At 55.2% G+C, this 23,790-nt stretch overlaps 1 protein-coding gene across 1 annotated transcript; it reads left to right on the top strand.

Annotated features, from left to right (window-relative positions):
* The first annotated feature begins 4,102 nt into the window (after positions 1-4,102).
* Ephb3 (EPH receptor B3) lies at positions 4,103-22,721 on the top strand. Its single transcript, XM_048453812.3, has 16 exons — positions 4,103-4,606; positions 12,538-12,602; positions 13,687-14,359; positions 16,480-16,635; positions 17,536-17,886; positions 18,003-18,127; positions 18,304-18,463; positions 18,549-18,657; positions 18,880-18,932; positions 19,848-19,970; positions 20,057-20,304; positions 20,729-20,944; positions 21,034-21,183; positions 21,272-21,465; positions 21,570-21,725; positions 21,816-22,721. The coding sequence occupies exons 1-16, from the start codon at positions 4,513-4,515 to the stop codon at positions 21,922-21,924; spliced, it is 2,982 nt and encodes a 993-aa protein (XP_048309769.1). The 5' UTR covers positions 4,103-4,512; the 3' UTR covers positions 21,925-22,721.
* Positions 22,722-23,790: the final 1,069 nt, after the last annotated feature.

The following is a 23,790-nucleotide window of genomic DNA, read 5'->3' as shown; positions in this document are numbered from 1 at the left end:
GGTCCCTGAAATCTGCATCAGATGCTGGATGTGGTTGACGAGCCTTCTCTGGGCTGTGGCTCCATTGACTTCCTTCCTCTGCGGTCCATTTCCTTATCTGAAAATAAGGGGATTTTTGAACTAGATATCAAAGGTCCCTTCAGCCCTTCCTTTAGGGGACTGATGATAAAACAGGAAAGTGGGCGTGACTCCAGAGGATAATAGGACCTGAGCTGCCTGCCATATTGGATATAATGCTTGTCAGCACAGTAACATCCAGAATGGGGTATAAGGGAGAGGTGAAAAGCTTTTCTCCACATCTCGCATGATGTGCATGGAGACTAGTGAGGCTCAAAGAGCTTTCAAAGGACTCACCCAAGGCTGTGTAAGCAGCAGGTAGGACTAGCAGATGGTTATAACTCCGTGTGCCAGTTCTCCGCAGACTGGCAATGGCTGTATGGATAAAAGAGTCTGGGATTGATTAGTAATGTCTGCCTCCGGCTTGGGACAAGGAAGTGGCTAAAAGTACCTGGTGCTTACACACACACTGACTCATTTAAGCTGTTAGTGAGCAAGTACATCATGCAGGTCTTTATACTGGAGCTCAGTGGCAAATAAGAAAAGTCCTTATGCTCGGGAGACTCGTGTTCTATGGGGGGGGGGGAGACAGTGTGTGTATAAACTGATGTTAATCATGTAATCTTAGCCAGTGTGAACACAACATAGGCTAGACAGCTATGGTACGGAGAGGAAGGAGGAAAACCGAGGGGCCAGACAGGTGACATTTAAGCTGGTATCCAAACACTAAGATGGAAGGACTCCAGGCAGAGGGAACAGTCAGTGGGAAATCCTGGAGTGGGCCTTTCAAGTGCCAGGGAGACCAGAGCTGGCTGCTCAGAGCAGAAAGAGGTCAGCAGAAGAGATGGGAATGGAGGTGTGCCCAGATGGATGTCTGACAGACTGCCCAAGCCCAGCAAGTACACACCCAACAAACCCCTCCATTCCTGCCCCCATCACTACATCATCTCCACTCCTCTTCCTGTACTCGGCCCCCTCATCTCCAAGTCCTTTCCTTTCCTTCTCTCTAAAGGAGGCCCCATCTTCCTTATGGTTTGGACCACTATGGCACAACCCCGGCCGCTACTGTCTCCTCTGATCTCCTTGCCTCCTCCCTGGTCTACAACAGAAAATCTCTAAAGCCTTTATCAAACTAGTTCTGCCACTGCATCCTGAGACAAGTTCTCTTTCTCTGTTTTGTCCTCACATGTGTGCTAGCTCACCAGGCGCACAGCTTTCTCCTTTAAAGAAACTTGGCACTGTTAACTGCCACACGCATTCCTCAGTTGTCTCCGAACCCACAGTGTTTGCAGAGAAGATTTGGGAGCTGGACATTCGTTCTCAGGGTGAGGGGGCACTGATTTTGGTTCCTCAGGTCTTCACCCACTCATGTTCACACTGATACTTGGGTTCAGATGGTTCACCATCTTCTTACGGACCCCACAGCTGCTGAATGTATGGGCTTGACAGTTGGATTCGGGTCCTTCTGAGCGTCAAGCTTCCTCCTAAAATCAAACAGGCCAACAACAGTGTGGTCAGAGACATGTGTTTACTATAGCCTAGCTGTTTCCCCTCCATTTCAAAGCCCAAGAGCCTATTCCTTGGCATCTCAGCTTGGAAAGATGAGAGAGTTTGGGCCTTCTACGTAGTTGGCTTTCAGTTCCAGTGGGTCCACCTGCCCCCATCTCCTTTATTCGTTGTTGCCAGCTCATCACCTTTCTCCCCAGGCTGTCATAACCAGAACTTTGGTGCTGTCCAGTCTGGTCAGGAAGCATTCCCGTGGGAACCATGCTGTCAACATCCGGCGAGGACAGGTCCCCATTACCTGCCACCACTGCTGCCTCTGCTATCAGACCCAAGAACAAAGGAGCTTGGTGCCTGCCGCCTGGTGGGCTGTTTGTCCAGGGCGAGGCCTAGCCTGGCACAGATGTTGAGTAAACAGGAGTGCCAACCTCACTACTCTGCCTTTCAATAAGCAAGTCTTTAATTGGGATATGTTGCCCCTAGGCCACCTGCTGAAAATTCACCCTGGTCAACACCAACCAGCTTTCCAGGACGGAGAGGGCTATAGGGCAAGCCATCCCTTTTCTCTACCTCAGGATCTCCAACCCCACAATTGCGAGTTGGATAAGATGGTTTCTAACATCCCTTTTGTGGACTAGAGCTCTGCTAGAGGTTTCTGGAAGCCTTTAGAACTTAAGAATGGATTAGGCCTCTGAATAAGGCATCCCTCCCCCAAGCTCCACGCTGCCCAGGGAGACAAAGCTCTTTCAGAGCAATAACTTCAGGCTCCGGATTCGTGACCTCATCCACCCTGGGGGGTTTACCTGAACTGGAGTCTTGGGGTGGTTTATGGTCAAGGGAACAAGTCTGTCCACTGTGTTTCCGAGGCCATCTTGAACCTAACTCTCATTCTTTGACCCAGAAACCAGAAGGTAGGTAAGGAAGGCTCTGGGAGATCATGGAGCGATTCATGTCCCTTACCCACTTTGGACAGTGAAAAGATGCGCTGTGGTGAAGCCTTCAGAATTTGGTACACATCAGAATCATGCTACAGAAACTCTGAGTCCTAACATCGGAGGTGGACAGGGGTAACGTACTCAGGGTTCTGTTTTGAACACACATCGATGCTCCTCAGTTCTTTGGTGACATGTAGTGGGGGTCTGAAGCTATGTAGTCCTGAGTTCAACTCCTCCTTCTTTTTAGCTGGAATACTTGGGGCACGCTGCCAAATCTTTGTACACATGAGTTTGTCTCTGTCTTTTTTTCTTTCTTCAGTTTTGTCTTAAACGGAGGCTATAATAGCACCTACCTTGAATAAGTGCGGGCTATTGTTTAGGGTGTTTATTGTACCTTGTAAATGTTCTAAGAAATGAGCCGGCGGAAATCCATTGCCAGAACCTGGAGGTTCCCTTTGATGTTTCTGAGGCCTGCACCTCTCTCACCCACCTAGTCACAGATTCTGGCAAACTCTTTCCCCTAAATACACTTCAAACTTGTCCTTGTTGGTTCCTCCTCAGAGCTATCACCCTCTTCTAAGCCACATCCTGATCACTGCAGGGTCCCTTCGCTAGTTCCTGGGATTCTCTCTTGCTTCTGCCTGTTCATCCTCCCCAGTTCAGCCATGCCAATCTGATAGGGCATTGCCCCGTTTCAAACTAGCTCTGAAGAAGGCTATAGAATGAGTCCCCCATATATGTATATCCCCCACACCTACTTCTCAGCCTCTTTCTGTCTCTCATCTCTGACTCCACACCTAAGCTGTTCTGAATTTTCAGATACGTCGATTCTAGGTCTTAACACGAAGTGCGTGTTTTCTCACTGGAAATACGCGCATTACTCATCTTTCATATTGTCACTCAGATGCCGTTAGCAATGATCCTCATGTGTGCTTCAAAAATCTAGGTTCTTTCTCTGCAGGAGTGTTTGTTACCCCTGGCTGTGAGCTTTAAAGGTACCTCCACAGCTCACATAGCTCAGGATAACACGGGCTTCTCTTCCCTAGCCATTCTTTGATACATTGGGGGATTGGTGGTGCTCAAAAGTATTTATTAAACAAATTATCACGTCTAAATGGACGAATAAATAAACCCTTGAGAAGCCCTGGGAGCAGTCTCTGACAGTGTGTGGGTAAACTCCACCCCCAGCCCTTTCCTCACTTGCTAAGGCCTATGCTAGGTCTGGACGTGCTTGGGAGAAAAAAAAGCTAGACAGAGACCCTGGGGTCTGCAAGCCACAGGGGGGCGCCCCCAGCTCGTTCTATCTGGTTATCACCTTCTAGGACTCCTGCTGGTTACTAATCGCCAATGGGCGAAAGGGGCGTGATCATCCGGCTGATGGACAGTGTGGCTCCGCCCAATCTAATTCATCTTTTCCTTAGCTCCTCCTGCTCCAGGCCCCAAGACACCGAGGGTGGGCTCGGTGGAGGAGCGGCCAACTGAACTCCAGCGGAGTGCTCTCGCAGCAGAACCAGCTGGCTGGGCGGTCTGTGAGTGGGCGGCCGGTCTCTGGGGGCGTGGCCGGAGTGTTGACGGGCAGGCCAGTAGGCCCGCCCCTCTCGCCCAGAGCGGCCGCTCCAACGCGAGGACCAGTAGAAGTGAGTACGTGAGCGGCGCAGCTAGATCCCGGCTCCTACCTCGGACGGCGCACGCACTCGGAGCCCGGGATCCGAGCTCGGCCCGCCGTGGACTGTACCCCGAGAGCCGCGACCACCTGCGCCCTCTGCCTCCCGAGTCCTCCAGCGTCGAGTCACGCAGCACCCCGGATCCTCCTGGACCGGTCCGTCCAGATTCCCGCGGACCGACCTGCCGGCATCTCCCCGGAGCGCGGGGTTGGGCGACACCTCGGTTACGGAGCCGCCCGTCTGCTTTGCGCCCCCTCCCTGCCGGGATCTCTTGGACTGTACGCGAGCCTTCTCCTCGGGCGCCCTCGGCCCCGCCGGCGCGGCCCCGCTCGGTCTCCCGAGCGCCCCGGGCTATGGCCCGAGCCCGCCCGCCGCCGGGGCTTCTGCCGCTGCTCGCTCGGCTGCTGCTGCCGCTGCTGATGCCCGCCGGCTGCTGGGCGCTGGAAGGTGAGCGGCGTCGGGGTCCCGCGCGCTATCAGGGAGACCCGCCGTGTGGGGCCACGGACTGAGCACACGTCCAAGGAGGCTCTGGGCTCTTGCCGGCTCCGCAGCCTTGCTTGGGGGAACTGCTGGCATCTGGACTCAACACCATCTCCCAAAAGCCGCAGTTCGGCCGTGGGTTTTGTGGGAATAGCCTACACTCTCAGCAGAGAAACGAGACCCTCGGGGTTTCGCACCTCGGAAGGCGAGGAAATGTGGGCGACCCAGCAGACAAGGCAGGGGCTGCGGGACTGGACGCTTGGGCGGGGTGAAGCGGGACTCCACGGGTTGGGGGGCTGCGCTGGATGGGAACCCGTTGGAGTTAACTGTGAGCGTGAGTGTGTGCACCCGGCTTTGTCAGGGGATGGCTGCGGGGGTGGAGAGGCGAGGGGCCTGTCATTGTTTATGGTTTCTCAAGTGCCAGCTACACATGAGGTGTGTGTCTGTCGTACACATTCTCGGACCCACCCCACCCCCACTTCTAGCAAGACCCTCTGGGGGCTTGGGCTTCCACTGAACCTCACAAATGAGGGTTTGCCCGGGTAGCTCCCGAGCCGAGTGGCTACTAGTCATCCGCGGCGGGAAAAGGTCAGCCTTGTCTGTGAGTTCTGTGAAACCTACTAAGAGTGCTGCTGCTGCGGAGAAAAGATTGAACTTGAACAAACAAACAGCCCGAGTGTTACTGGCCCAGACAAGAGAGCTCACACTTACGCCACTTGACATGAACCCACAGGGAACACCGGCACAGGTCACTAACACAGGCTAGAGTCACATACAGTTTCCCCGGTGTTACAAAAAATTGTAAACCCTTTCAGTGAGGAGTGAAAGCTTCCCTTATTGTGGGGGGGGGGGCACGGAATTTGAGGGAAAACTGGTTTATAGGCAGTACTTAAGGTTTGGTGTCTTGGACAGATCTCAACACTTTTAGTTGAGGAACAAAAACGTGAACCCTATGAAATTTGGTTCCGTCCTTAAATTCACACTGTAAACTTAAAGATTGGAATTTAAAAAATCGCTAAAACAGTTCTTAGAGGTTTCGGGTGCTTTGGAATTTCCTCCAGTGGGGAAATTGTCCCCATTATTTTGGAGCCCACTGTGCTGACAGATTTATTCACCTGGGTAGACACATGCAAATTTACACAGAGACACCACCGAGGTTGCACCCACACTTACACACACTCACCCACATGTGTGTGATAGGATCTCAGGCGTGAGAAACCAGTGTAGGGCTTTGTTGTTGATTGCCTTAAGGGTGTGAGCCAGGGAGCCTATGGAGTTCCCAGATCTGTGACTGTCTTAGCTCAGGAGAGGTAACATGGGCACATGCACTCTGAGACATACACTTAGCAGAGCTGTGTGTCACCTGTCCTATGGCCCCTTTTGTGGAGTGTGGTAGGTAGTGGTGCAGAGCTGAGTGTGTGGGGAAGTGTGGCTTGGGGAAGATGAGCAAAGCTACCTGAGGAGGCCCTTCCCTTCCTCCTGTTCTTCCCTCACAATCCTCAGACCCACTGAGGCAGGCCCTAGCGAATAGCTGGTCTCCAAGCCTTCTGGGCCAAGGAGTGACTGAGAGGCCCTTGTGATCAGCTGTGAAAGGGAGTGAGAGCAAGTGCTAGGCTGAGGGACTCCAGGCCAGTGAAGGTGTCCCTGGAAAGTGGCGGAGCCTACAAGTGTGGCTTCCATCATTGTCTTCATTTCTGCAATGCCTCAGACCCTGTGAGAGAGAGAGAAGAGACAGAGGTGTTGAGTAGAGCCCACCCTCGTGTCTACCTGCTTCCGGTTTCTGCTCTCACATGGAAACCATACCAACCAGACTGAATTGTTTGTGTGTGGACAGGACTTAGCCCAGTTGTTGCTATTCAAGGACTAGCTGTTGTTATTACTATTATTACCCCAGGGTGGCTCTTAGAGGAGCTGTGAGAAGTGTCCTTCTCCTGCTGGAGGGGCTGAAAGGAAGGAATGAGGAGGAAAAAGCAGGACTGGAAAGCTGAGGCATAGGAGGAAAGAGATAAAAGAGACCAGACCCCTGACTAAATAGCAGCTGTCTTCTGGGGCTTGGAGTGAGTGATGGGCGGACTTCAGGTCCTGGAGACTGTGTCCAGTGTGTCCTCTGATGATCCTTCACCAGCTTCCAAACTTTTCAGGTGGTTTGCCCTTGTGTTCGGCTCTCAGCAACAGTGTCATTGCGTGTAGACTCAGGGTCTCTGAGCTGGGATGCTGCCCATGGTGTACCCACAAGTTGGGTGCTGTCTGACACCAGGTTCCTGTTCGTTCTCTGCACACTTGGAGTTTACACAAGATCCCAGGATCTCATCTTAGTTTTCCATTTGGGCAGAATCAGGATGTTACTAGTCCTTTCTAGCCGAAAAATTGCCACTCCCCCCTTTACGCTTCGACTGCCCCACAGCGCAGGCGCGAAACACACACACACACACACACACACACACACACACACACAGAAACTGCCCTAGGAACTATGAGGCCACTCATCGCTCACTTTTCCTTTAAGCATTTTTCTCTGGTTCCCCCATAGCCCAGACCATTCTACCAGTCAGGACCATGAATAAGTGGGAAAGTGGTGTTCAGTGGGGTGAGACAAGCTGAGAACGGGACCTGAGATGAGGGCTGGTGTCTGAGCCACAGGTCAGTTGTATGCATTTGAGAAAGTCTGAAAAGAGAAAGAGCTCCAGCTTGTAAGAGGTGGGGTGGGGACATCCCACTTAGCCATGCTAGTTAAGTCCTCACTGCAGAGGAGCTGGCCCTGAGGGAGAAACAGCAGCGAGCCTCTGTCCTCTGAGGTTAGCCGGTGTGACCCTGAGAATGCAGAACTGCCAGGGGTCACAGCCCGGGATTATCATGGATTGCTTTACCACCTCTTTCTCTTGTCTCTGGGATTCCTCCACCCACCGCCCCCCCCCTGTGGCCCCCCACCCCTGTTCTTATTTGTCACCAGAGCTTCAGATCTGAGGAGAGACAGCAGCAGGTATCTAGGGGAACCAATTTGTTTCTCAGTGCCCTCCTCTCGGCCGGGGCTGCCACCACCGCTGCCACTTTGGCCCAAGCAACTGAGAGCTGAAGCCTGGGTTGTTGTGGGCAAGGCCTCCGCCACTAGCCTTCCACTAATCAAACAGCAGAAGAGGCTGAATCACCAGGCCTGCATAGTTTGAAAATTGTAGGCCTGCCTGTTGTGCTGAGTCAAACTGGTTTGTCAGGCTTGGGCAGGGGGAGGTGGCAGCTGGGTACCTGATGGGGTGGGAGTGGCCCCTTGGCCCAAGGGCTATCCTAAGGCCAAGTCTCCCATGGCCTTCCGCCTCAACTCCTGGTTAGACCACTGGACCAGCAATCCCAAGGAGAGATGGAGGCCTCCTGCCAGGGCCAGCTGTCTATGGTCCAGGCTGACTGGCAGAGCCAGCCAGGGTGGGAACATTGAGGCCCTTGGGCTCCCTGCCCTGTGTTTCTCCCCTCTTCTCCCTCTCAGGTTTATTTAATTATAAATCCCCATGATCTGAGGGGAAGAATAAAAAACAAAATGTGTTCTCTGTTCGGAGATGGTCCCCTCCCCAGCATCCCCTATGTGGGGACCAAGGATGTGAAAGTAGCCCTGGGGAAGCCAGGCAACTCAAAACAAACCAAAAAGAAACAACAGCAGAAACCTCCATTACAACTACCTGCTTACGTGTGCACACACACACACACACACACACACACATCCCCCTCAGATCCTAGAGTAGGATCCCCCAAATCCTTGTCGGCTCAGGCCTTCCCAGCTGGTACATGCACACACAAAAACTGACTGGAATAAGAAATGGGGAGCCTTGATCCCCTGCTTGGGAACAAGGTAGGGACTGTTGGGATGGGGATGGCAGGGGTAGTTTTCTCCAACCTGTCACAGACTTCAGGGCACCCCTTTCTGCCCAGACCCTGCCCTCCTCTGCCCACCCTGCCCCCTGCTTTCCTAACCTTAAACTATGACCTTTCCTACTACCTCAGAGTCCTCAGTTTGGGTTTAGGCCAAAGGCTTCTCAGTTCTGTCTGTTTTTTGTTTCCTGGGCCCTTGGTGGCTCTTCTGCTCCAGGTTGGAGTGTTCTGAGTGACTTGGAACCGGGAGGGGCTGTGGGGTCTGGTAATGCAATAAAGTTGAGTGGGCCTGACCCTTCACCAGGGCACACAGCACGGCTCTCGGCTTGCCCTCTCGCACTGGTGTGGTCAAATGAGACCCTCAGAGACAAGCCTGGGCGTCCACAATGCCCCCATCGGGCCAACTCTCCGACTTAAGTATACCAGCTCCTGAGCCAAACTGCTGAATGGCGCTCCCCTCCTCAAGGCTTAGGACTCCTCCACACACTGCCATTTTGCTGCCAGGGAAGTGGCTTGTTGCTTAGGCAGGGGCTCTACCTGGGGAGGCCGCACCCAGCCACGCCCAGAATCATCTCAATGCCCCTGCCCCACCCCCAGCCTTGTGACCTGACTGACAGCTCCTGCCTTAGCTAGGACAACAGGAAGCAGAACCGGGGTTGCCCTGCCTTTGTGAGAGGCAGGACGAGAGCACCTTCTCCCAACTCTTCCTTTGCTCTACTACAGATACCCCCAAAGCGGTACAGCAGACACACGTGCTCAGTGTGTGTGTCTACCGCATGTAGACCCTCCAAGTTGTCACGCTTACATTAGTGAGAGTGGTGCTTTTGGGGGGGGGAGGGGGAGCAGGATTTCTCTGCATAGCCCTGACTGTCCTGGAATTCCCTCTGCCTCCAACTCTTAGGGATCTTCCTGTCTCTGCCTCCTGAATGCTGGGATCAAGGGTGTGCGCCATCACCTCCAGGTTAAGGATTGATTCTTATATTGCATTTTCATGCGCCTTCATGGGGCTGTAGTATGTTTTCCATGTGACTGTGTAAGAGAGTCTAAGAAGGGAAATCTTTGTATGCAGGGCTTGTAGCTGTGCAGTTGTGTGTGAGGACGATGTCCTGTTGGATTGGGTGTGCCTGTCCTTAGGAAGGCTGTGTGGCCGAGAGTGGGTCTGCCTAGAGCTAGCAGGTTCTGGGACTGGCTAAGGAGGCTAATCCGTTTGTGCCATGTGCATCCGTGTCTGAAAAAGACAGACTAGCTGTGTGGGGGGCCGTGTGCGTGTTCACGGGTGGCTATGGCTCTGTGTGTATGTGTCCACCATATGTATTGACTTGCCCTTCTTTGGTCCCAGTAGTGGGAAACAGGCCCAACCGCTGAGAACTGGGTCCTGCCTGTGCGACTGCTGTGTTTGTCCACAGGTGAAAGCCACGGAGTCGCTGTCACAGCTCCTTGCTATGGCTGTGGCCCTGTGGAAAACTGAAAGGGTGTTGCATCGAAGCCCCCGTTCCTCCCAGTGACTTTTCGGGGTCTTGGGGTGGCCCTCCTTTCTTATCTCCTTCTACAACCACCTGGTGGGGGTGGGCCCGGTGTGTGAGCAGCAGCTAGGGGTATTTGGAGGTTTGCTCACGTTGCTCTTTTGTTCTTAGCCCCTGTGCTGTGTCTTCACCGCAGAGAAAAGATCTCCCTCCCAGTACCATGGGCAGATGGGTGCTATAATCTTCAGCCAGTCCAGGGTACTGATACTATGTCTGCCCTAGACCTCCCTCCCGTGCTTGGGGCAGACTGCAAGGAACAGGCCCCTCCTCTCCCCCAAAGAAGTGGGGAAACCAGAGCGGCCCGCCTCCTCCCCACCCGGGTGACCGGAGCCCGAGCTCTTCCTCAGGCACACAGGCCTGGAAACCCAAGTCCTCTCCTCATTAATGGGAAAAATGTGCCGAGATTGAGCGATGGCCAAAGGCTGATCCCCCTCCCTCCCTCTCCAGAAATTAAACAGAAATGAAGAGCCTCCCTCTCTCCCTCCTCCTGCGCCCGCCTCCTGCCCTCCCCTCTCTCCTCCCCCTCCCCTCCTCCCGGAGCCAGCGCAGGGCTTGTTTTAAACTGTGGAGGAATCTGGCTGGAGGGGGAGGGGGCTGAATATTTGGGTTTAAACAGTTCCAGATGGGTTTGGCACAGGCTGAGCAGAAGGAAGTGAGGGAGAGGGAGGTGGGAGGCAGCGCGCGGGAGCAGTGGGAGCCCTTGCCTGCTCCGGCGGGCGGGCAGCGGCGGGCGGCGGCGGGCAGACAAGCAGGCGGACTGGCCGGCTGGTTGGCTGGGGGAGGGGGTGTGCTTGGCTCTACGCGGATCGGCTGCTCCCAGGGACAGGACTGTTCCAGGCTGCCGGCTGGGGAAGAGGCCACTTGGCACTCTCCGTCTCTGTCGATGTCTCTTTGGGCCTCCTTGTCTCTTCATCTTACTGTCTGTTGTAGTCCGCTGCCCAGCATCCCTGCTGTCTGGTCCCAGCCTGCCAGAGTCCCTCCTGCTTGGCCCATCCTCTCTAAGCCCCTGCTCTGCCTCCCTATCTCTGGGCCCCTGCTTTTGCCCATCTCTGCTTCTCTGAAGGACCACCTGCCAGATGTGTGTCTGTTGGTCTGTCTGCCACAGAAGGCTGGGACAATGTGCCATGTGGCCAGCCCTGGAAAGACCACCAGCTGTGTAGCTCTCGCGCCTAGCTCCCCACAGTGCATACCTGCTACACTCTACCCCTGCGGTACCCATCCACTGGCTTCTCTGCCAGGTTCTGCAGGAACATGTTGGGTTCAGATCTTTTAGGGACCCTCAGCTACACCACCAAGGATGTAACATGACAGCCTCTCAAAGTTCTGGGGCAGCCCTGCCCATCAAACCCAAAGTTGAAGCTGTCTTGGCTCTCGGGCTACAGGGAAGAAGTTGGGAGTCCCTTCCCTTCCTGGTATCGTGCTAGGTCTGATCTTGGAGTCAGCTGTCTTCAGTTGTCTAGCCAAAGCTCAGAACTAGCCTTTAGGGATGCAAATTCATGTGTGGAACGTTCCCCTCCCATGACTGAGCTAGCGGACCTGACCGGAAACCCCAAGTTCGGAACAGAGGGGGGCTGGCCCTGAGACAGGAAGGAGGGCAACTCACCTGACTTGGAAATCCAAGAAAGGTTTCTTGGAGGCAGAAGTTTGGTTGGGACACCGTTTCCAAGCTTTGTTTGTTTGTTTTTAAGACAGTTTCAGTGTGTACCCTAGACTAAGCTGAACCCCCCCCCCCCCACACACACACACCGTCCTCTCAGCCTCAACCTCATGGTGCTAGGATTACAAGCATGTGCCTTCCCGCCAGATCTCTGGTCCCTTCCGAGGGATTGGCTACTGAGTCAGCTGCACTTGCACACTTGAGCTCCCGTCAGCGCCTTGCCCCGGGTCCTAACAGCTTTACCAGACTACACCAACTCTAGGCTTCCGTCTCCTGTGAGGACTGTGAGCAGAGGTTTCTACGTGGTTCTCATGAAGCTTTGAACTGAGTCCTGGGCATCAGTTGTCCCTTTTACCTCAGAGAGCATCCTCGCTTCAGCCCCCACAGGTGGCTGAGTGGGAGGCTGGGAGCAGGCCCTGGCCTGCCACTGCTCTTCCCTTCCCTCCCCAGGGCAGTGTGTGAGGCTGGGCCTTTGTGCTAGGAATGGAGTCAGGGAAGGCCCGGGACTGCAGAGTCTGAAGCCCACAGCCCTTTGTTCCAGGATAAAGGCCCTGCTGGCCCCTTTGTGTGGAGATTAGCCGAGCCTGAGGTGTGTGAGCCAGCCTTTGCTCCAGCTTCATTAGCCCAGGCCCGGGGTCAGAGGCAGACAGCTACCCTTAGCCAGCTAGGCTGACTGACACCTTAGGAATTGTGACACCTTTGGGGATGACTTCAGGGTCACCTCTGGGGAAAGGGAAGGGCTCTTTGGAGCTTTGGGAGAGGTTGTGCCTGCTGGGAACTGTTTTCTTACCGCCCTCCATCCGTGGGTGACTTCCTCATTCTGAGGTCGGCTGACCTGACGTTTCCTCCTGATGTTCCCCCAGAGACCCTCATGGACACGAAATGGGTGACGTCTGAACTGGCATGGACATCTCACCCAGAAAGTGGGGTAAGACGTCCCCATCTTCTCTACTGACTATGGGTTGGTGTCACACCTTCTCCCTCCAAGGTCCGGAGATGGGCTGCCTCTGTCCTCACCTCCTGGAATGTTCGTGTCTCTCATTCTTCTGTCTGTTGTCCCGTCTTTGTCCTGGCATCCTGACCTGCTGGCCCTTCCAAGTCCATCTAGACTATCCCCCTCCCACCCAGGAGGCAAAGCCCAGCATAGCGGCACAGGCCTTTTGTCGCAGAGGTGGGGGGATCTCCGAGTTCTAGGACAGCATGGTCTACGTAGTGAGTTCCAGGACAGCCAGGACTACATAGTGAGAACCTGCCTTTAAAAAAGAAAAAAAGAAAGGGAGGAAGGAAGGGAGAATGAGCCAGGAAGAAGCCTGGGCCCCAGCTCTCTACCACACTGTGTGCCTTGAGCCGGGCGATTGACTTTTCTGGGCCTCAATTTCTTGACTATGAAATTCCTGCCATTCTAATATCTCTCAGCTATTGGAATGAGCGTCCCCAGGTGGCCTTCGTGGCTAGGCTGAGCCCTGGGGCCCTAGGTGTGATGACAGTACAGACTCTGCCGTCACCAGGCCACCTGTGATGTGGGCTGGTCTGTCTCTTCTATAAGCCTTGGATTTCTTGTGGAATTTTCGTGACAATGAAATGTGTCGGTAGTGTCGACAGCTAGCGTTCACCAAATGCTTTCTCTGTCAGGCCAGATTAGCCAAGTTGCGCTGTTTAGTTCCTCGCAACCTCATTTAATTCCAGTCAGCCCCACTCGGCGATGAAACCAAGACCCCCAAGATCACACACACTTAGGACTCAGCCCAGGCTTCCCAAGGTCTCAGCACTGTTCTGGGTGCTCTCTTGACTGAGTTCTGTATTCCTCGGGTATGTTAATTAGCTCTTGATTTCGGACCGAGAAACTGAGACACCGAGAGGTTGAGTGACATGGTCACCCAGTAAGCTGGGTTTTGAACCTGTGTATGTATGCTCAGCCACCTGCCACAGAAGCACCCCGTGAGGTAAATGCAGCAGCCCCAGACACGAGGGAAATGGCTCACTCTTTTTTTTTTCACTTGATCCACACTCAGTGGGAAGAAGTAAGTGGCTACGATGAAGCCATGAACCCTATCCGAACGTATCAGGTGTGTAACGTACGCGAGTCCAGCCAGAACAACTGGCTTCGCACGGGTTTTATCTGGCGGCGGGAAGTGCAGCGCGTCTACGTGGAGCTCAAGTTCACCGTGCGAGACTGCAACAGCATCCCCAACATCCCCGGCTCCTGCAAGGAAACCTTCAACCTTTTCTACTATGAGGCTGACAGCGATGTGGCTTCGGCCTCCTCTCCCTTCTGGATGGAGAACCCCTACGTCAAAGTGGACACCATTGCACCGGATGAGAGCTTCTCCCGGCTCGATGCTGGGCGCGTCAACACCAAGGTTCGCAGCTTCGGGCCGCTCTCCAAGGCTGGCTTCTACTTGGCCTTCCAGGACCAAGGTGCCTGCATGTCACTCATCTCTGTGCGTGCCTTCTACAAGAAGTGTGCATCCACCACCGCCGGCTTCGCGCTCTTCCCCGAGACCCTCACGGGGGCGGAGCCCACCTCGCTCGTCATTGCCCCCGGAACCTGCATCGCTAACGCCGTGGAGGTGTCGGTGCCTCTCAAGCTCTACTGCAATGGCGACGGGGAGTGGATGGTGCCCGTTGGCGCCTGCACCTGCGCTACTGGCCATGAGCCAGCTGCCAAGGAGTCCCAGTGCCGTGGTAAGTGGGGCCTGAGGGAGGAGGGAAAGAAAAGTAGACTCGAGGAAGAGAGGAGGAAAACAAAGTTGAGGGCGCACTCTGTGGCAGCGCACTTGCCTGGCATGCACAAGTCTCTCTACCTGCAGTCCCCAGGACCAGAGAGCTGAAGCTCTCTGATTAGGAACAAGAAAGATGGAGGCTTTAAATGGAGAGTAGAGACCTTGTGAATGCTTGACAAGTAAGCCCCGCGAATGAGGGCGGGATGCCCCCTTGGTCCTGTCCCCAATGTACACTTCATGGTGAAAGTTCTAGAGGGGCCTCTGCTTTGTCCTAAGGGTTCATGTTTCCTGGGAGGCTGTGTGCATGGAGTTAGAGGCCGAGTCCCTCCTGTCCCCCGTCCTCACTTTAACTACTTCTGTGAGCCTGTGCAAGCTATCCGACCTTGCTAACCTTGGCTTCCTCCTGCAAAAAGGAGCAGTAGTAGAGATTGTCTCCCAAGACTGTAAGTGGGGATGAGCAAATGATTCCCTGCCCTGGGACCTCGTGTCGTCGTCGTCTGCTGGGAGTCACCGGTCCCAGGAGTGTGCAGACAAATGGGGGATAGGGATTGTTCACAGGGAGACTGGCCGAGTCTCATCAAACTTCCCGATCTACTGGCTTCCCAGCCGTAAAATCCCCGAGATGAGGCCTTCTCGCCCAAGCCTCACCACTGCCCTGCAAAGTGATCCCAGTTCTCTCCCTATTTTGCCAAAGAACATGGAGACTCGGGGAGGTTCTGCTCGGCCGGCCTCCCAGCTAGGGAATGTCGGAGCTGGCATTAACTCTCCACCCAGAGCTGAAGCCCGGCAAGGTGTGAGGGTCTTGTCTCTTCTCTCTGCCCACTTCTCTGTGGGGCTTGTGATGGTGCCTCCCAGAATGGGAATGGCTCTTATCATAGCCCCGGTGTGAGGGGCCAGGTCATCAGCCTGGCCTGCCTTGTGAGGCCCCGGTTTGGGGTTGCCTCACTGGCCCCCCCGCCCCCCCTCCTGCTTCTCTTTAGGAACCTGCTGGAAACTTCCTCTTCCCAAGTGTGGAAAGCCGGTGGGGGTGATGAGCCTGACAGCCTGAAGAAGGGCTAACACTCTGCAGGTCCCTGGCAGGAAGTGCAGGCTGGTTCCCATAGCAACCAGGCTGGCCTGGCCTCTGCCCCCTCCCCCACTGGTTCAAAGAGCTAGGATGGAATATCACCTTCATGAGGGGAGATTAAACCCTAAAGAAGAGCTCAGTCCCAGCTCTAGGCCTCAGAAAGCTTGGTGACCCCCCCACACACAGAGGTCATCACCCGGGTGGATTGACAAGTCTCTTCAGTGTGGCCAGGACAGCCCCCAGTCGTGTCTGTGATCCTGTCTCCAATCCCAGGGCCCCTTCACTCTGTAAATATTCTGATTTTTAATAATAAATATTATCGCCACCCTACACATGGGGAATGCGCAGAGCCCGTGCCACAGGGACGAATGTGGTTGACAGAAGAGATGGGAAGGGATGTCCAGGGCTCTGGGCTCAGGAGTGGCTTGGGACAGGTCCCCTGGGGGCTTTGAGACTTTGAACTCCAGGTGACCCCAGCCTTCTTTCTGTTTTCTTGCCCCCTCTTTCCTCCTCTTCTTACTCCTGCCCAGCCCTCACCCCTGCCCTGCTCCTTGGCAGGTGGGAGCAGAGGTTTGCCGGGAGCTGTCTGCAGAGGGGGCCCTACCTCTGACTGTGACACTATCCATGAGGGTTCTCGAGAATTACTCTCTCGGGAGTGTCCTTAGGGAAAGCTGGGGCATCTCAGCGGGTACAGAGTGAGGCCAACCCGTGGCCTCATCCTATCCCCTCCTCTTCTTCCTGCCCTGTGTCAACAAATCAGACTGTCCAGGTGATGGACACAGGTGGGAGGTGGGGGGATAGGAATGAAGAGGGATCTGCTGACGGGGGTCTCTGTGAGGCAAAGGGGCCCTTTGCAGCCGTAGCTGGAGTTGGGCAACAGAAGCATTGCTCCTGTGGTCTGGGAGTTGGAGGAGCTAAGACATAGGCTGGGAAAGGCCAGGTTCTCTCAGAGGAGGGAAGGTTGGAATGTCTGCAGAGAAGGGAGATAACATGTGCTGTCCTCTTTTCTCTTGCAGCCTGTCCCCCCGGGAGTTACAAGGCAAAGCAAGGAGAGGGACCCTGCCTCCCCTGCCCCCCGAACAGCCGAACCACTGCGCCAGCTGCCAGCATCTGCACCTGCCACAATAACTTCTACCGTGCGGACTCAGACTCTGCCGACAGCGCCTGCACCAGTACGTGAGCTCCTCTTCCCCTCTGCAGGCCTCTCCTTCTGGGGCTGGCAAGAGAGCTGAAGGCAGTGAGATAGCCCCTCCTTCTAGATGGGGGAACTGAACCTTAGCCAAAGGCAGTGAGATAGCCCCTCCTTCTAGATGGGGAAGCTGAAGCTTAGCCAAAGGCAGTGAGATAGCCCCTCCTTCTAGATGGGGGAACTGAACCTTAGCCGAAGGCAGTGAGATAGCCCCTCCTTCTAGATGGGGAAGCTGAAGCTTAGCCGAAGGCAGTGAGATAGCCCCTCCTTCTAGATGGGGAAACTGATACTTAGGGGGTTAGACGATTTGCACGAGACCTCTCCTAGGAGGCAATTGCTCTTGAACAAGAATCCAGCTTATTCCGCTACCTGCATTTTAACAAGGTCCTGCTAGCCGCTAGCAGGTGTCAGCAGCTGGCGAGGGACCTGCCAGCTCATTGCTCCTTTGTCTGCTGCATTTCCGGCCCAGATGTAGCCATAAGAGGTCCTCCGACCTAAGGGCGTGCTGGTCCCTGCTTTCTCCCTGTCTTCGCCTTTGGTACACCAGAACATGGTGCCAGGTGCAGTGGATATAAAGGAGAGTAAGGTATCGCTAAGGACCTTAGCATCAAATTGTAGAAACAGATAAAACCACATAGTGTGCTAAGTGCTGAGCCTCAAAATGATGTTGCAGGGTACAGGAGATGGGAGAGGACAATCAAGATAGGCTTCTGGGGTGGGGGGTAACACTGCTGTACGTCTTGTAGGGTAAACAAGAGTCCTGTCTCCCCAGTGAAGAAGTAAGTGCAGGAAGATTTTGTGCATAGGGTTATGTGTCCAAGGCAGAGTGGGCAGAAAGGTGGTCCTGGGCCTCTGACTTATTTCTCCTTTTATGTCCCCAAAGCCGTGCCATCTCCACCCCGGGGTGTGATCTCCAATGTGAACGAGACCTCACTGATCCTTGAATGGAGCGAACCCCGGGACCTTGGTGGACGGGATGACCTCCTTTATAACGTCATCTGCAAGAAGTGCCACGGAAGCTTGGGGGCTGGGGGGCCCGCAACCTGCTCACGCTGTGACGACAACGTGGAGTTTGTGCCTCGGCAGCTGGGCCTGACGGAGCGCCGGGTCCACATTAGCCACCTGCTGGCCCACACACGCTACACTTTTGAGGTGCAGGCAGTCAACGGTGTCTCGGGCAAAAGCCCTCTGCCACCCCGCTATGCAGCTGTGAATATCACCACCAACCAGGCCGGTGAGAGGGGGACCTGGGTCTTCTCGCCATAGCTACAGAGGCTGAGGCACCTCCGGGGGTTCTTTAGGAAGGATGCCCAGGCTCAGGAGTCCTTAGTCTTCCTTTCTCTTCACCAGCCCCCTCCGAAGTCCCCACACTCCACTTGCATAGCCGCTCGGGGAGCAGCCTGACCCTGTCCTGGGCACCCCCAGAGCGGCCTAACGGGGTCATCTTGGACTATGAAATGAAGTACTTTGAGAAGGTAAGAATCGCAAGGGTCAGGAGGAGGCTTGGGGCGGAACAGGGACAAGACTTCACCCAGATAGTGTTAGGGACCTTTGGGATTGGAGCCAAAGCACCGGGCAAGCTTGATTATGGTTGAGGGTCAGTCAGCTCTAAGACCTACCTGAAGATGCCTCCGTTCTCGTGGCATTGCAGAGCAAAGGCATCGCCTCCACCGTGACGAGCCAGAAGAACTCCGTCCAGCTGGATGGACTGCAGCCTGACGCTCGCTATGTAGTTCAGGTCCGGGCTCGCACAGTGGCGGGTTATGGACAGTATAGCCACCCGGCTGAGTTTGAGACCACGAGTGAAAGAGGTACACCCCTCGGCCACTGCATGCCAGCCCCTGCGCCAGCTCATCTTTCTCGTGCCTTCATTCACCACCCATCCTTCATCTCCAGGCTCAGGTGCCCAGCAGCTTCAAGAGCAACTCCCCCTTATCGTGGGCTCCACCGTCGCCGCGTTTGTCTTCATGGTGGTTGTCGTGGTCATCGCTCTCGTCTGCCTCAGGTACCGGCAGGCCATGGCCGCACCACAGACTGAGCGCTCTCCCTTCCCAGCCGCAACCATCCTGGGCCCGGGCTTGCCTCGCCTATTCCAACCCACCCTGTCTTCTTCTGTGCTGGTCCCTGCTCCCAGAGACTCCAGCCCCTACCCAGAGTCCCGGGATACGACCACCAGCCATGGGTTCCCACACCCAAACCCTTGCCGCCTTCTACTCTGCCCCTGCAGGAAGCAGCGCCATGGCCCTGACGCAGAGTACACGGAGAAGCTGCAGCAGTACAGTGAGTGTCACCTGTCACTCGGCCCCCAGTGTCCAGCTCCTGTAGGCTTAGAGACTCCCTCCCTTCTTCCCACTGGCTGCTTCTAGTAGGGTACCGTTTCCTGATCCCTCCCTCATTCCAGGTCCCCTGAGCTTGCTAGCCCTAGAGTCTAAGATGTAACCCCTGTCCCAAAGGCTGTAAGTCCTGTGGGAACAAGGTTCCGCAGGCACACAGGAAACAATTAGGTGCTAACTGCTGTGGCAAAGGACACCAAGAGTTCAAAGAGGAAGGCTTCCTAGAGGAAGTGGCAGGAGGAGCAGGGTTTACGTCGGGGGAGGAGGGCATTCCCGGCTCAAGGAGCCTCTGGAAGGAAGTGAAGGGCGTGGAGTGCCCGGCTGTGTGCCCGGCTGTGGGGGTAGTGAGGAGATTGGTTTGACAGCTGTGAGAATGCCAGGCTGAGAAGTGTGGCCAGCCCTTTGGAGGGTCCTAAACAGCAGGCAGAGTTCGGACTTGACTCTCCCGCAGGTAATTGGAAAGGCTGTCAGTGGAGGAGGAAGACAGTGAGCGTATTGTTCCAGGAAGACACGGGGCAGCTGGGTGGGAAAAGTGCGGAGGCACAGAGCCCAGCCGGGAGGCTATTGCAGTAGCGTGGAAGGCCTGGACGAGGCTGGGCAGTGGGAAGGAGCAAGGGGAAGGAGGAACTGGGGAGCCGCTCGAGTGTGATGAGCGATGAGGGAGAAAGACAAGAGGAGGAATCCTGGGCGTCTAGCTCATGTGGTTCCTCAGCATTCTCGTGGGGGAGGGGCAGGATACAGGCCTGGCACAGAGGATGGGGCAGGCTCAGCAAGGAGGCCCGGCAAGAGTTCACCCAGCAGGGCCGGTCCCTGCCTATGGCCTGAAGTCCATCCTCTTGTGCCTGCCCCTCTCCCCCCATAGTTGCTCCTGGGATGAAAGTCTACATTGACCCCTTCACCTACGAGGACCCCAACGAGGCCGTCCGAGAGTTCGCCAAGGAGATCGATGTGTCCTGTGTCAAGATCGAGGAGGTGATCGGAGCTGGTGAGTAACCCGGGAGCAAGGCAGAGGTGGGTGGGACGCCGGGAAGACCCCGGAAACACCGTGTGACCTGTGCCTGTGCTCCGCAGGGGAGTTTGGGGAAGTGTGCCGGGGCCGGCTGAAACTTCCTGGCCGCCGGGAGGTGTTCGTGGCCATCAAGACGCTGAAGGTGGGCTACACCGAGAGGCAGCGGCGGGACTTCCTGAGCGAAGCTTCCATCATGGGTCAGTTTGACCATCCCAATATAATCCGCCTAGAGGGTGTGGTCACAAAAAGTCGTCCAGTTATGATCCTCACCGAGTTCATGGAGAACTGTGCCCTGGACTCCTTCCTTCGGGTAAGAGCCGCTTCCAATCCTGAGCCAGCTAGGTCGGGCAGTTATGCCCACCATCAAGTCAGAGACCCTATTCAAAGTCTGCACATCTTGGGAGGAAGAATGTATGGGAAAATACCTGGCTTAAATGCCAGCTCCTCTCTTAACTGCCTGTATAATCTCAATCCAGCAAATACTAGCCTTTCCTAATCTCAGCCACCTCAGTTATAAAACAGGGCTGGTAATACATACTAGATTTTCACAGGGACCATGGGGATGCTGTGCACAAGCCGCACGACACAGTAGGGCAGCTCACACCCGTCTCTGTTTAACACATCTGCACACAGCTGAAAAGCATGTTCTCAGAGGGCTTAGAGAAAACAGGCAGGCAAGCCAGGGGCCTGTGGGGAGGCAGCAGGCCCCAGCTGAGCCTCCCTCTTGCCTCCAGCTCAATGATGGGCAGTTCACAGTCATTCAGCTGGTGGGCATGTTGCGGGGCATTGCCGCTGGCATGAAGTACTTGTCCGAAATGAACTACGTGCACCGTGACCTTGCTGCCCGCAACATCCTCGTCAACAGCAACTTGGTCTGCAAAGTGTCTGACTTTGGCCTCTCCCGCTTCCTGGAGGATGACCCCTCAGATCCAACCTACACCAGCTCCCTGGTACAGGAAGCAACTGGGAGGGATTGGAGGGAGAGGAAGGCTGGCCAGGCAGGGGCTCGGAACTGATGGGCATTTCCTCCCATCGCCAGGGAGGGAAGATCCCTATCCGCTGGACCGCCCCAGAGGCCATAGCCTATCGGAAGTTCACCTCTGCCAGTGATGTCTGGAGCTACGGAATTGTCATGTGGGAGGTCATGAGCTATGGAGAGCGACCCTACTGGGACATGAGTAACCAGGATGTGAGTAGAGCTGAGGAAGGGTGGTCGCTCGGCGGGAGGTGGCAGGGTGTGGAGGGGAGCTCATTTCACATTCCCTACCTTTCTCCAGGTCATCAACGCTGTAGAGCAAGACTATCGCTTGCCACCCCCCATGGATTGCCCCACTGCCCTGCACCAGCTCATGCTGGACTGTTGGGTGCGGGACCGGAACCTCAGACCCAAGTTCTCCCAAATCGTCAACACATTAGACAAGCTTATCCGCAATGCTGCCAGCCTCAAGGTCATCGCCAGTGCCCCATCCGGGTCAGTGTCCTAACTCCACAGACCGACAACCCGAACCCTACTCCCCAGCTCCCTGCATGTACCAGGTCACTCTTTTCCTTACTTTTTTTTTTTTTTGTCCACAGCATGTCCCAGCCCCTCCTGGACCGCACAGTCCCGGACTATACTACCTTCACGACAGTGGGCGACTGGCTGGACGCCATCAAGATGGGGAGGTATAAGGAGAGCTTTGTCAGTGCTGGGTTCGCATCCTTTGACCTGGTGGCCCAGATGACGGCAGAGTAAGTGTCCCCCCGAGGTGCAGGAGCTTCGGCTGAGCCCTGGGTGGCAGGCAGAAGGGAAGGGACTGATGGCCATGTTTCTGTCTCTAGAGATCTGCTGAGGATTGGGGTCACTTTGGCGGGTCACCAGAAGAAGATCCTCAGCAGTATCCAGGACATGCGGCTGCAGATGAACCAGACCCTGCCTGTGCAGGTCTGACACTTAGCTCCACCCAGGGGGGTGCCGCCCCCCGGACTGCACAAGGATTCTGACCAGCCCGCCAGACTTTGGGATGTCTGGCCTTTGGCTATGGTCCAGAAGATGGAAGTTTTGGGGAGGACCCTTGCTGTGACTTCTCCAGGCCTGTGCTCCCTCCCAGGAAGTGTGCCCCAAACCTCTTCATATTGAAGATGGGCTAGAAGAGGGGATGATGACCCCTCCCCAGATGCCTCGGGGCCCAGGCCTTCCTGCTCTCCAGTGGGGAAATCTTCACAACTCAGATTTGGCTGTGCTTCAGTAGTGGAGATCCTGGTAGGGTCAGGTGGGGGTAAGCCTGGGTTCCTCAGGCCCCAGCCCTGGCAGGGGTCTGCCCCCACCAGGTAAGCAGAGAGTATTCCCTCTCCCAGGAAGTGGAGGAGGGGACTTCTGGAAACGGGGAAATATGGCACCCCATCCTGAAGCCAGCTGGTACCTCCAGTTTGCACAGGGACTTGTTGGGGGCTGAGGGCCCTGCCCCACCCCTGCCCTTGGTGCTGTCATAAAAGGGCAGGCAGGAGCAGGCTGAGGAGCAGCCCTCGCCTCCCAGAGACTGACTCACAGAGCCAGAGATGTGTGTGTGTGTGTGTGTGTGTGTGTACATGTGTGTGTGCGCGTGTGTGTATGTGTGTATGGGGGGTGTGTATGTGTGTGTTGTACACATGCTTGCCTGCACAGAGAGCATGAGTGTGTACAAGCTTGGCCCTGTGCCCTGTTGTGGGGCCACCTGGGCAGACAGCGAAATAAAGGCAATAAGATGACTCTTGCCCTTCTCCTTCCTCCGCCCAAAGTGGGACTCCTCGATTCCTTGTGTTAATTGTTCCAGCTGCTAGACCTCCACAACTTGCTGGGATCGGTGGGAAACCACAGAGGCCTAGCCAGGCCTAATTTCTCTTTTGTAGTTCAGCCCCGTTGTGTCAAGCATCCAACAGACTTCTCAGAAGTGGCATGTTAACTGAGGCCACCAAGCCATCCCAGAATTCTTTGCTTCTGTGGCTCAAGGCAGTAAAGTCCCTGAGGGAGAGCCAGGTGGCTTGTCAGTTCCCAGGATCCCCTGACCAAGTGTAAGATTGGTCATTTACAGACAGAAAGCCAGGAATAGCTCCTCTTCACTAAGTGTTTAGTGTATCCAATCTTGGGGCCAAAGGCCCCACTTACTTACACCTTATTTCAAGCTCAGTGTGACCCAGGCAGGAAGAAAGGGAGATGTTCACTCACATGACCAATCCCCAGCCAGCACCTGAGGCAGAGGCTGGGATTCCCGTCTACAGCATGCCTGCACACTGGCATGTGCAGTGTGCATTGGCAGTGCATTGGGAGATACATCACAAGGCCCAGGAAGCGGTCAAGAAAGCCTCTAGAGTCAGGAAAACTTGTGGAGGGTGTAAGGACATGAAAATGAGCAAGGGGCATGGTTTTTGAATAATGGAATGGGCTTGGGTAGTAAGTGTATCTTCCCCAGCGGCGGTAGGAGAGGGTATGAGGTCACAAAGAAACGCAGGTCCCTTTGGCATCAAACTTAAAGAGGTAGGGCATAACAGATGCGAGCCTCCGGCAGTAAACTTAAATACTTCCTAGAACAGGTTTCTGAGGTATCTGTAAATCCTCAGAGGCCAGGTAAGTCTAGAAGCGCGCGCGCGCACACACACACACACACACACACACACACACACACACACACACACGGTTCTAGTGTGGAGACCTCAGTCACAGGGTTCACTTCCTCCAAAGTCTAGGTGGTTGCAGGGGAACTGCAGGCCTAGAAGAGGTGTCAGCTGAGGCTTTAAAAGGCAACCTCTCTAACCCACACTGCTTGCTTTCTGTACCCAG

Source organism: Myodes glareolus, chromosome 2 (genome assembly GCF_982192425.1).
Source record: "Myodes glareolus chromosome 2, mMyoGla1.1, whole genome shotgun sequence".
NCBI lineage: Eukaryota > Metazoa > Chordata > Mammalia > Rodentia > Cricetidae > Myodes > Myodes glareolus.
The sequence above is the reverse complement of the archived record's forward strand: the minus strand, read 5'-3'. Positions and strand labels throughout refer to the sequence as shown.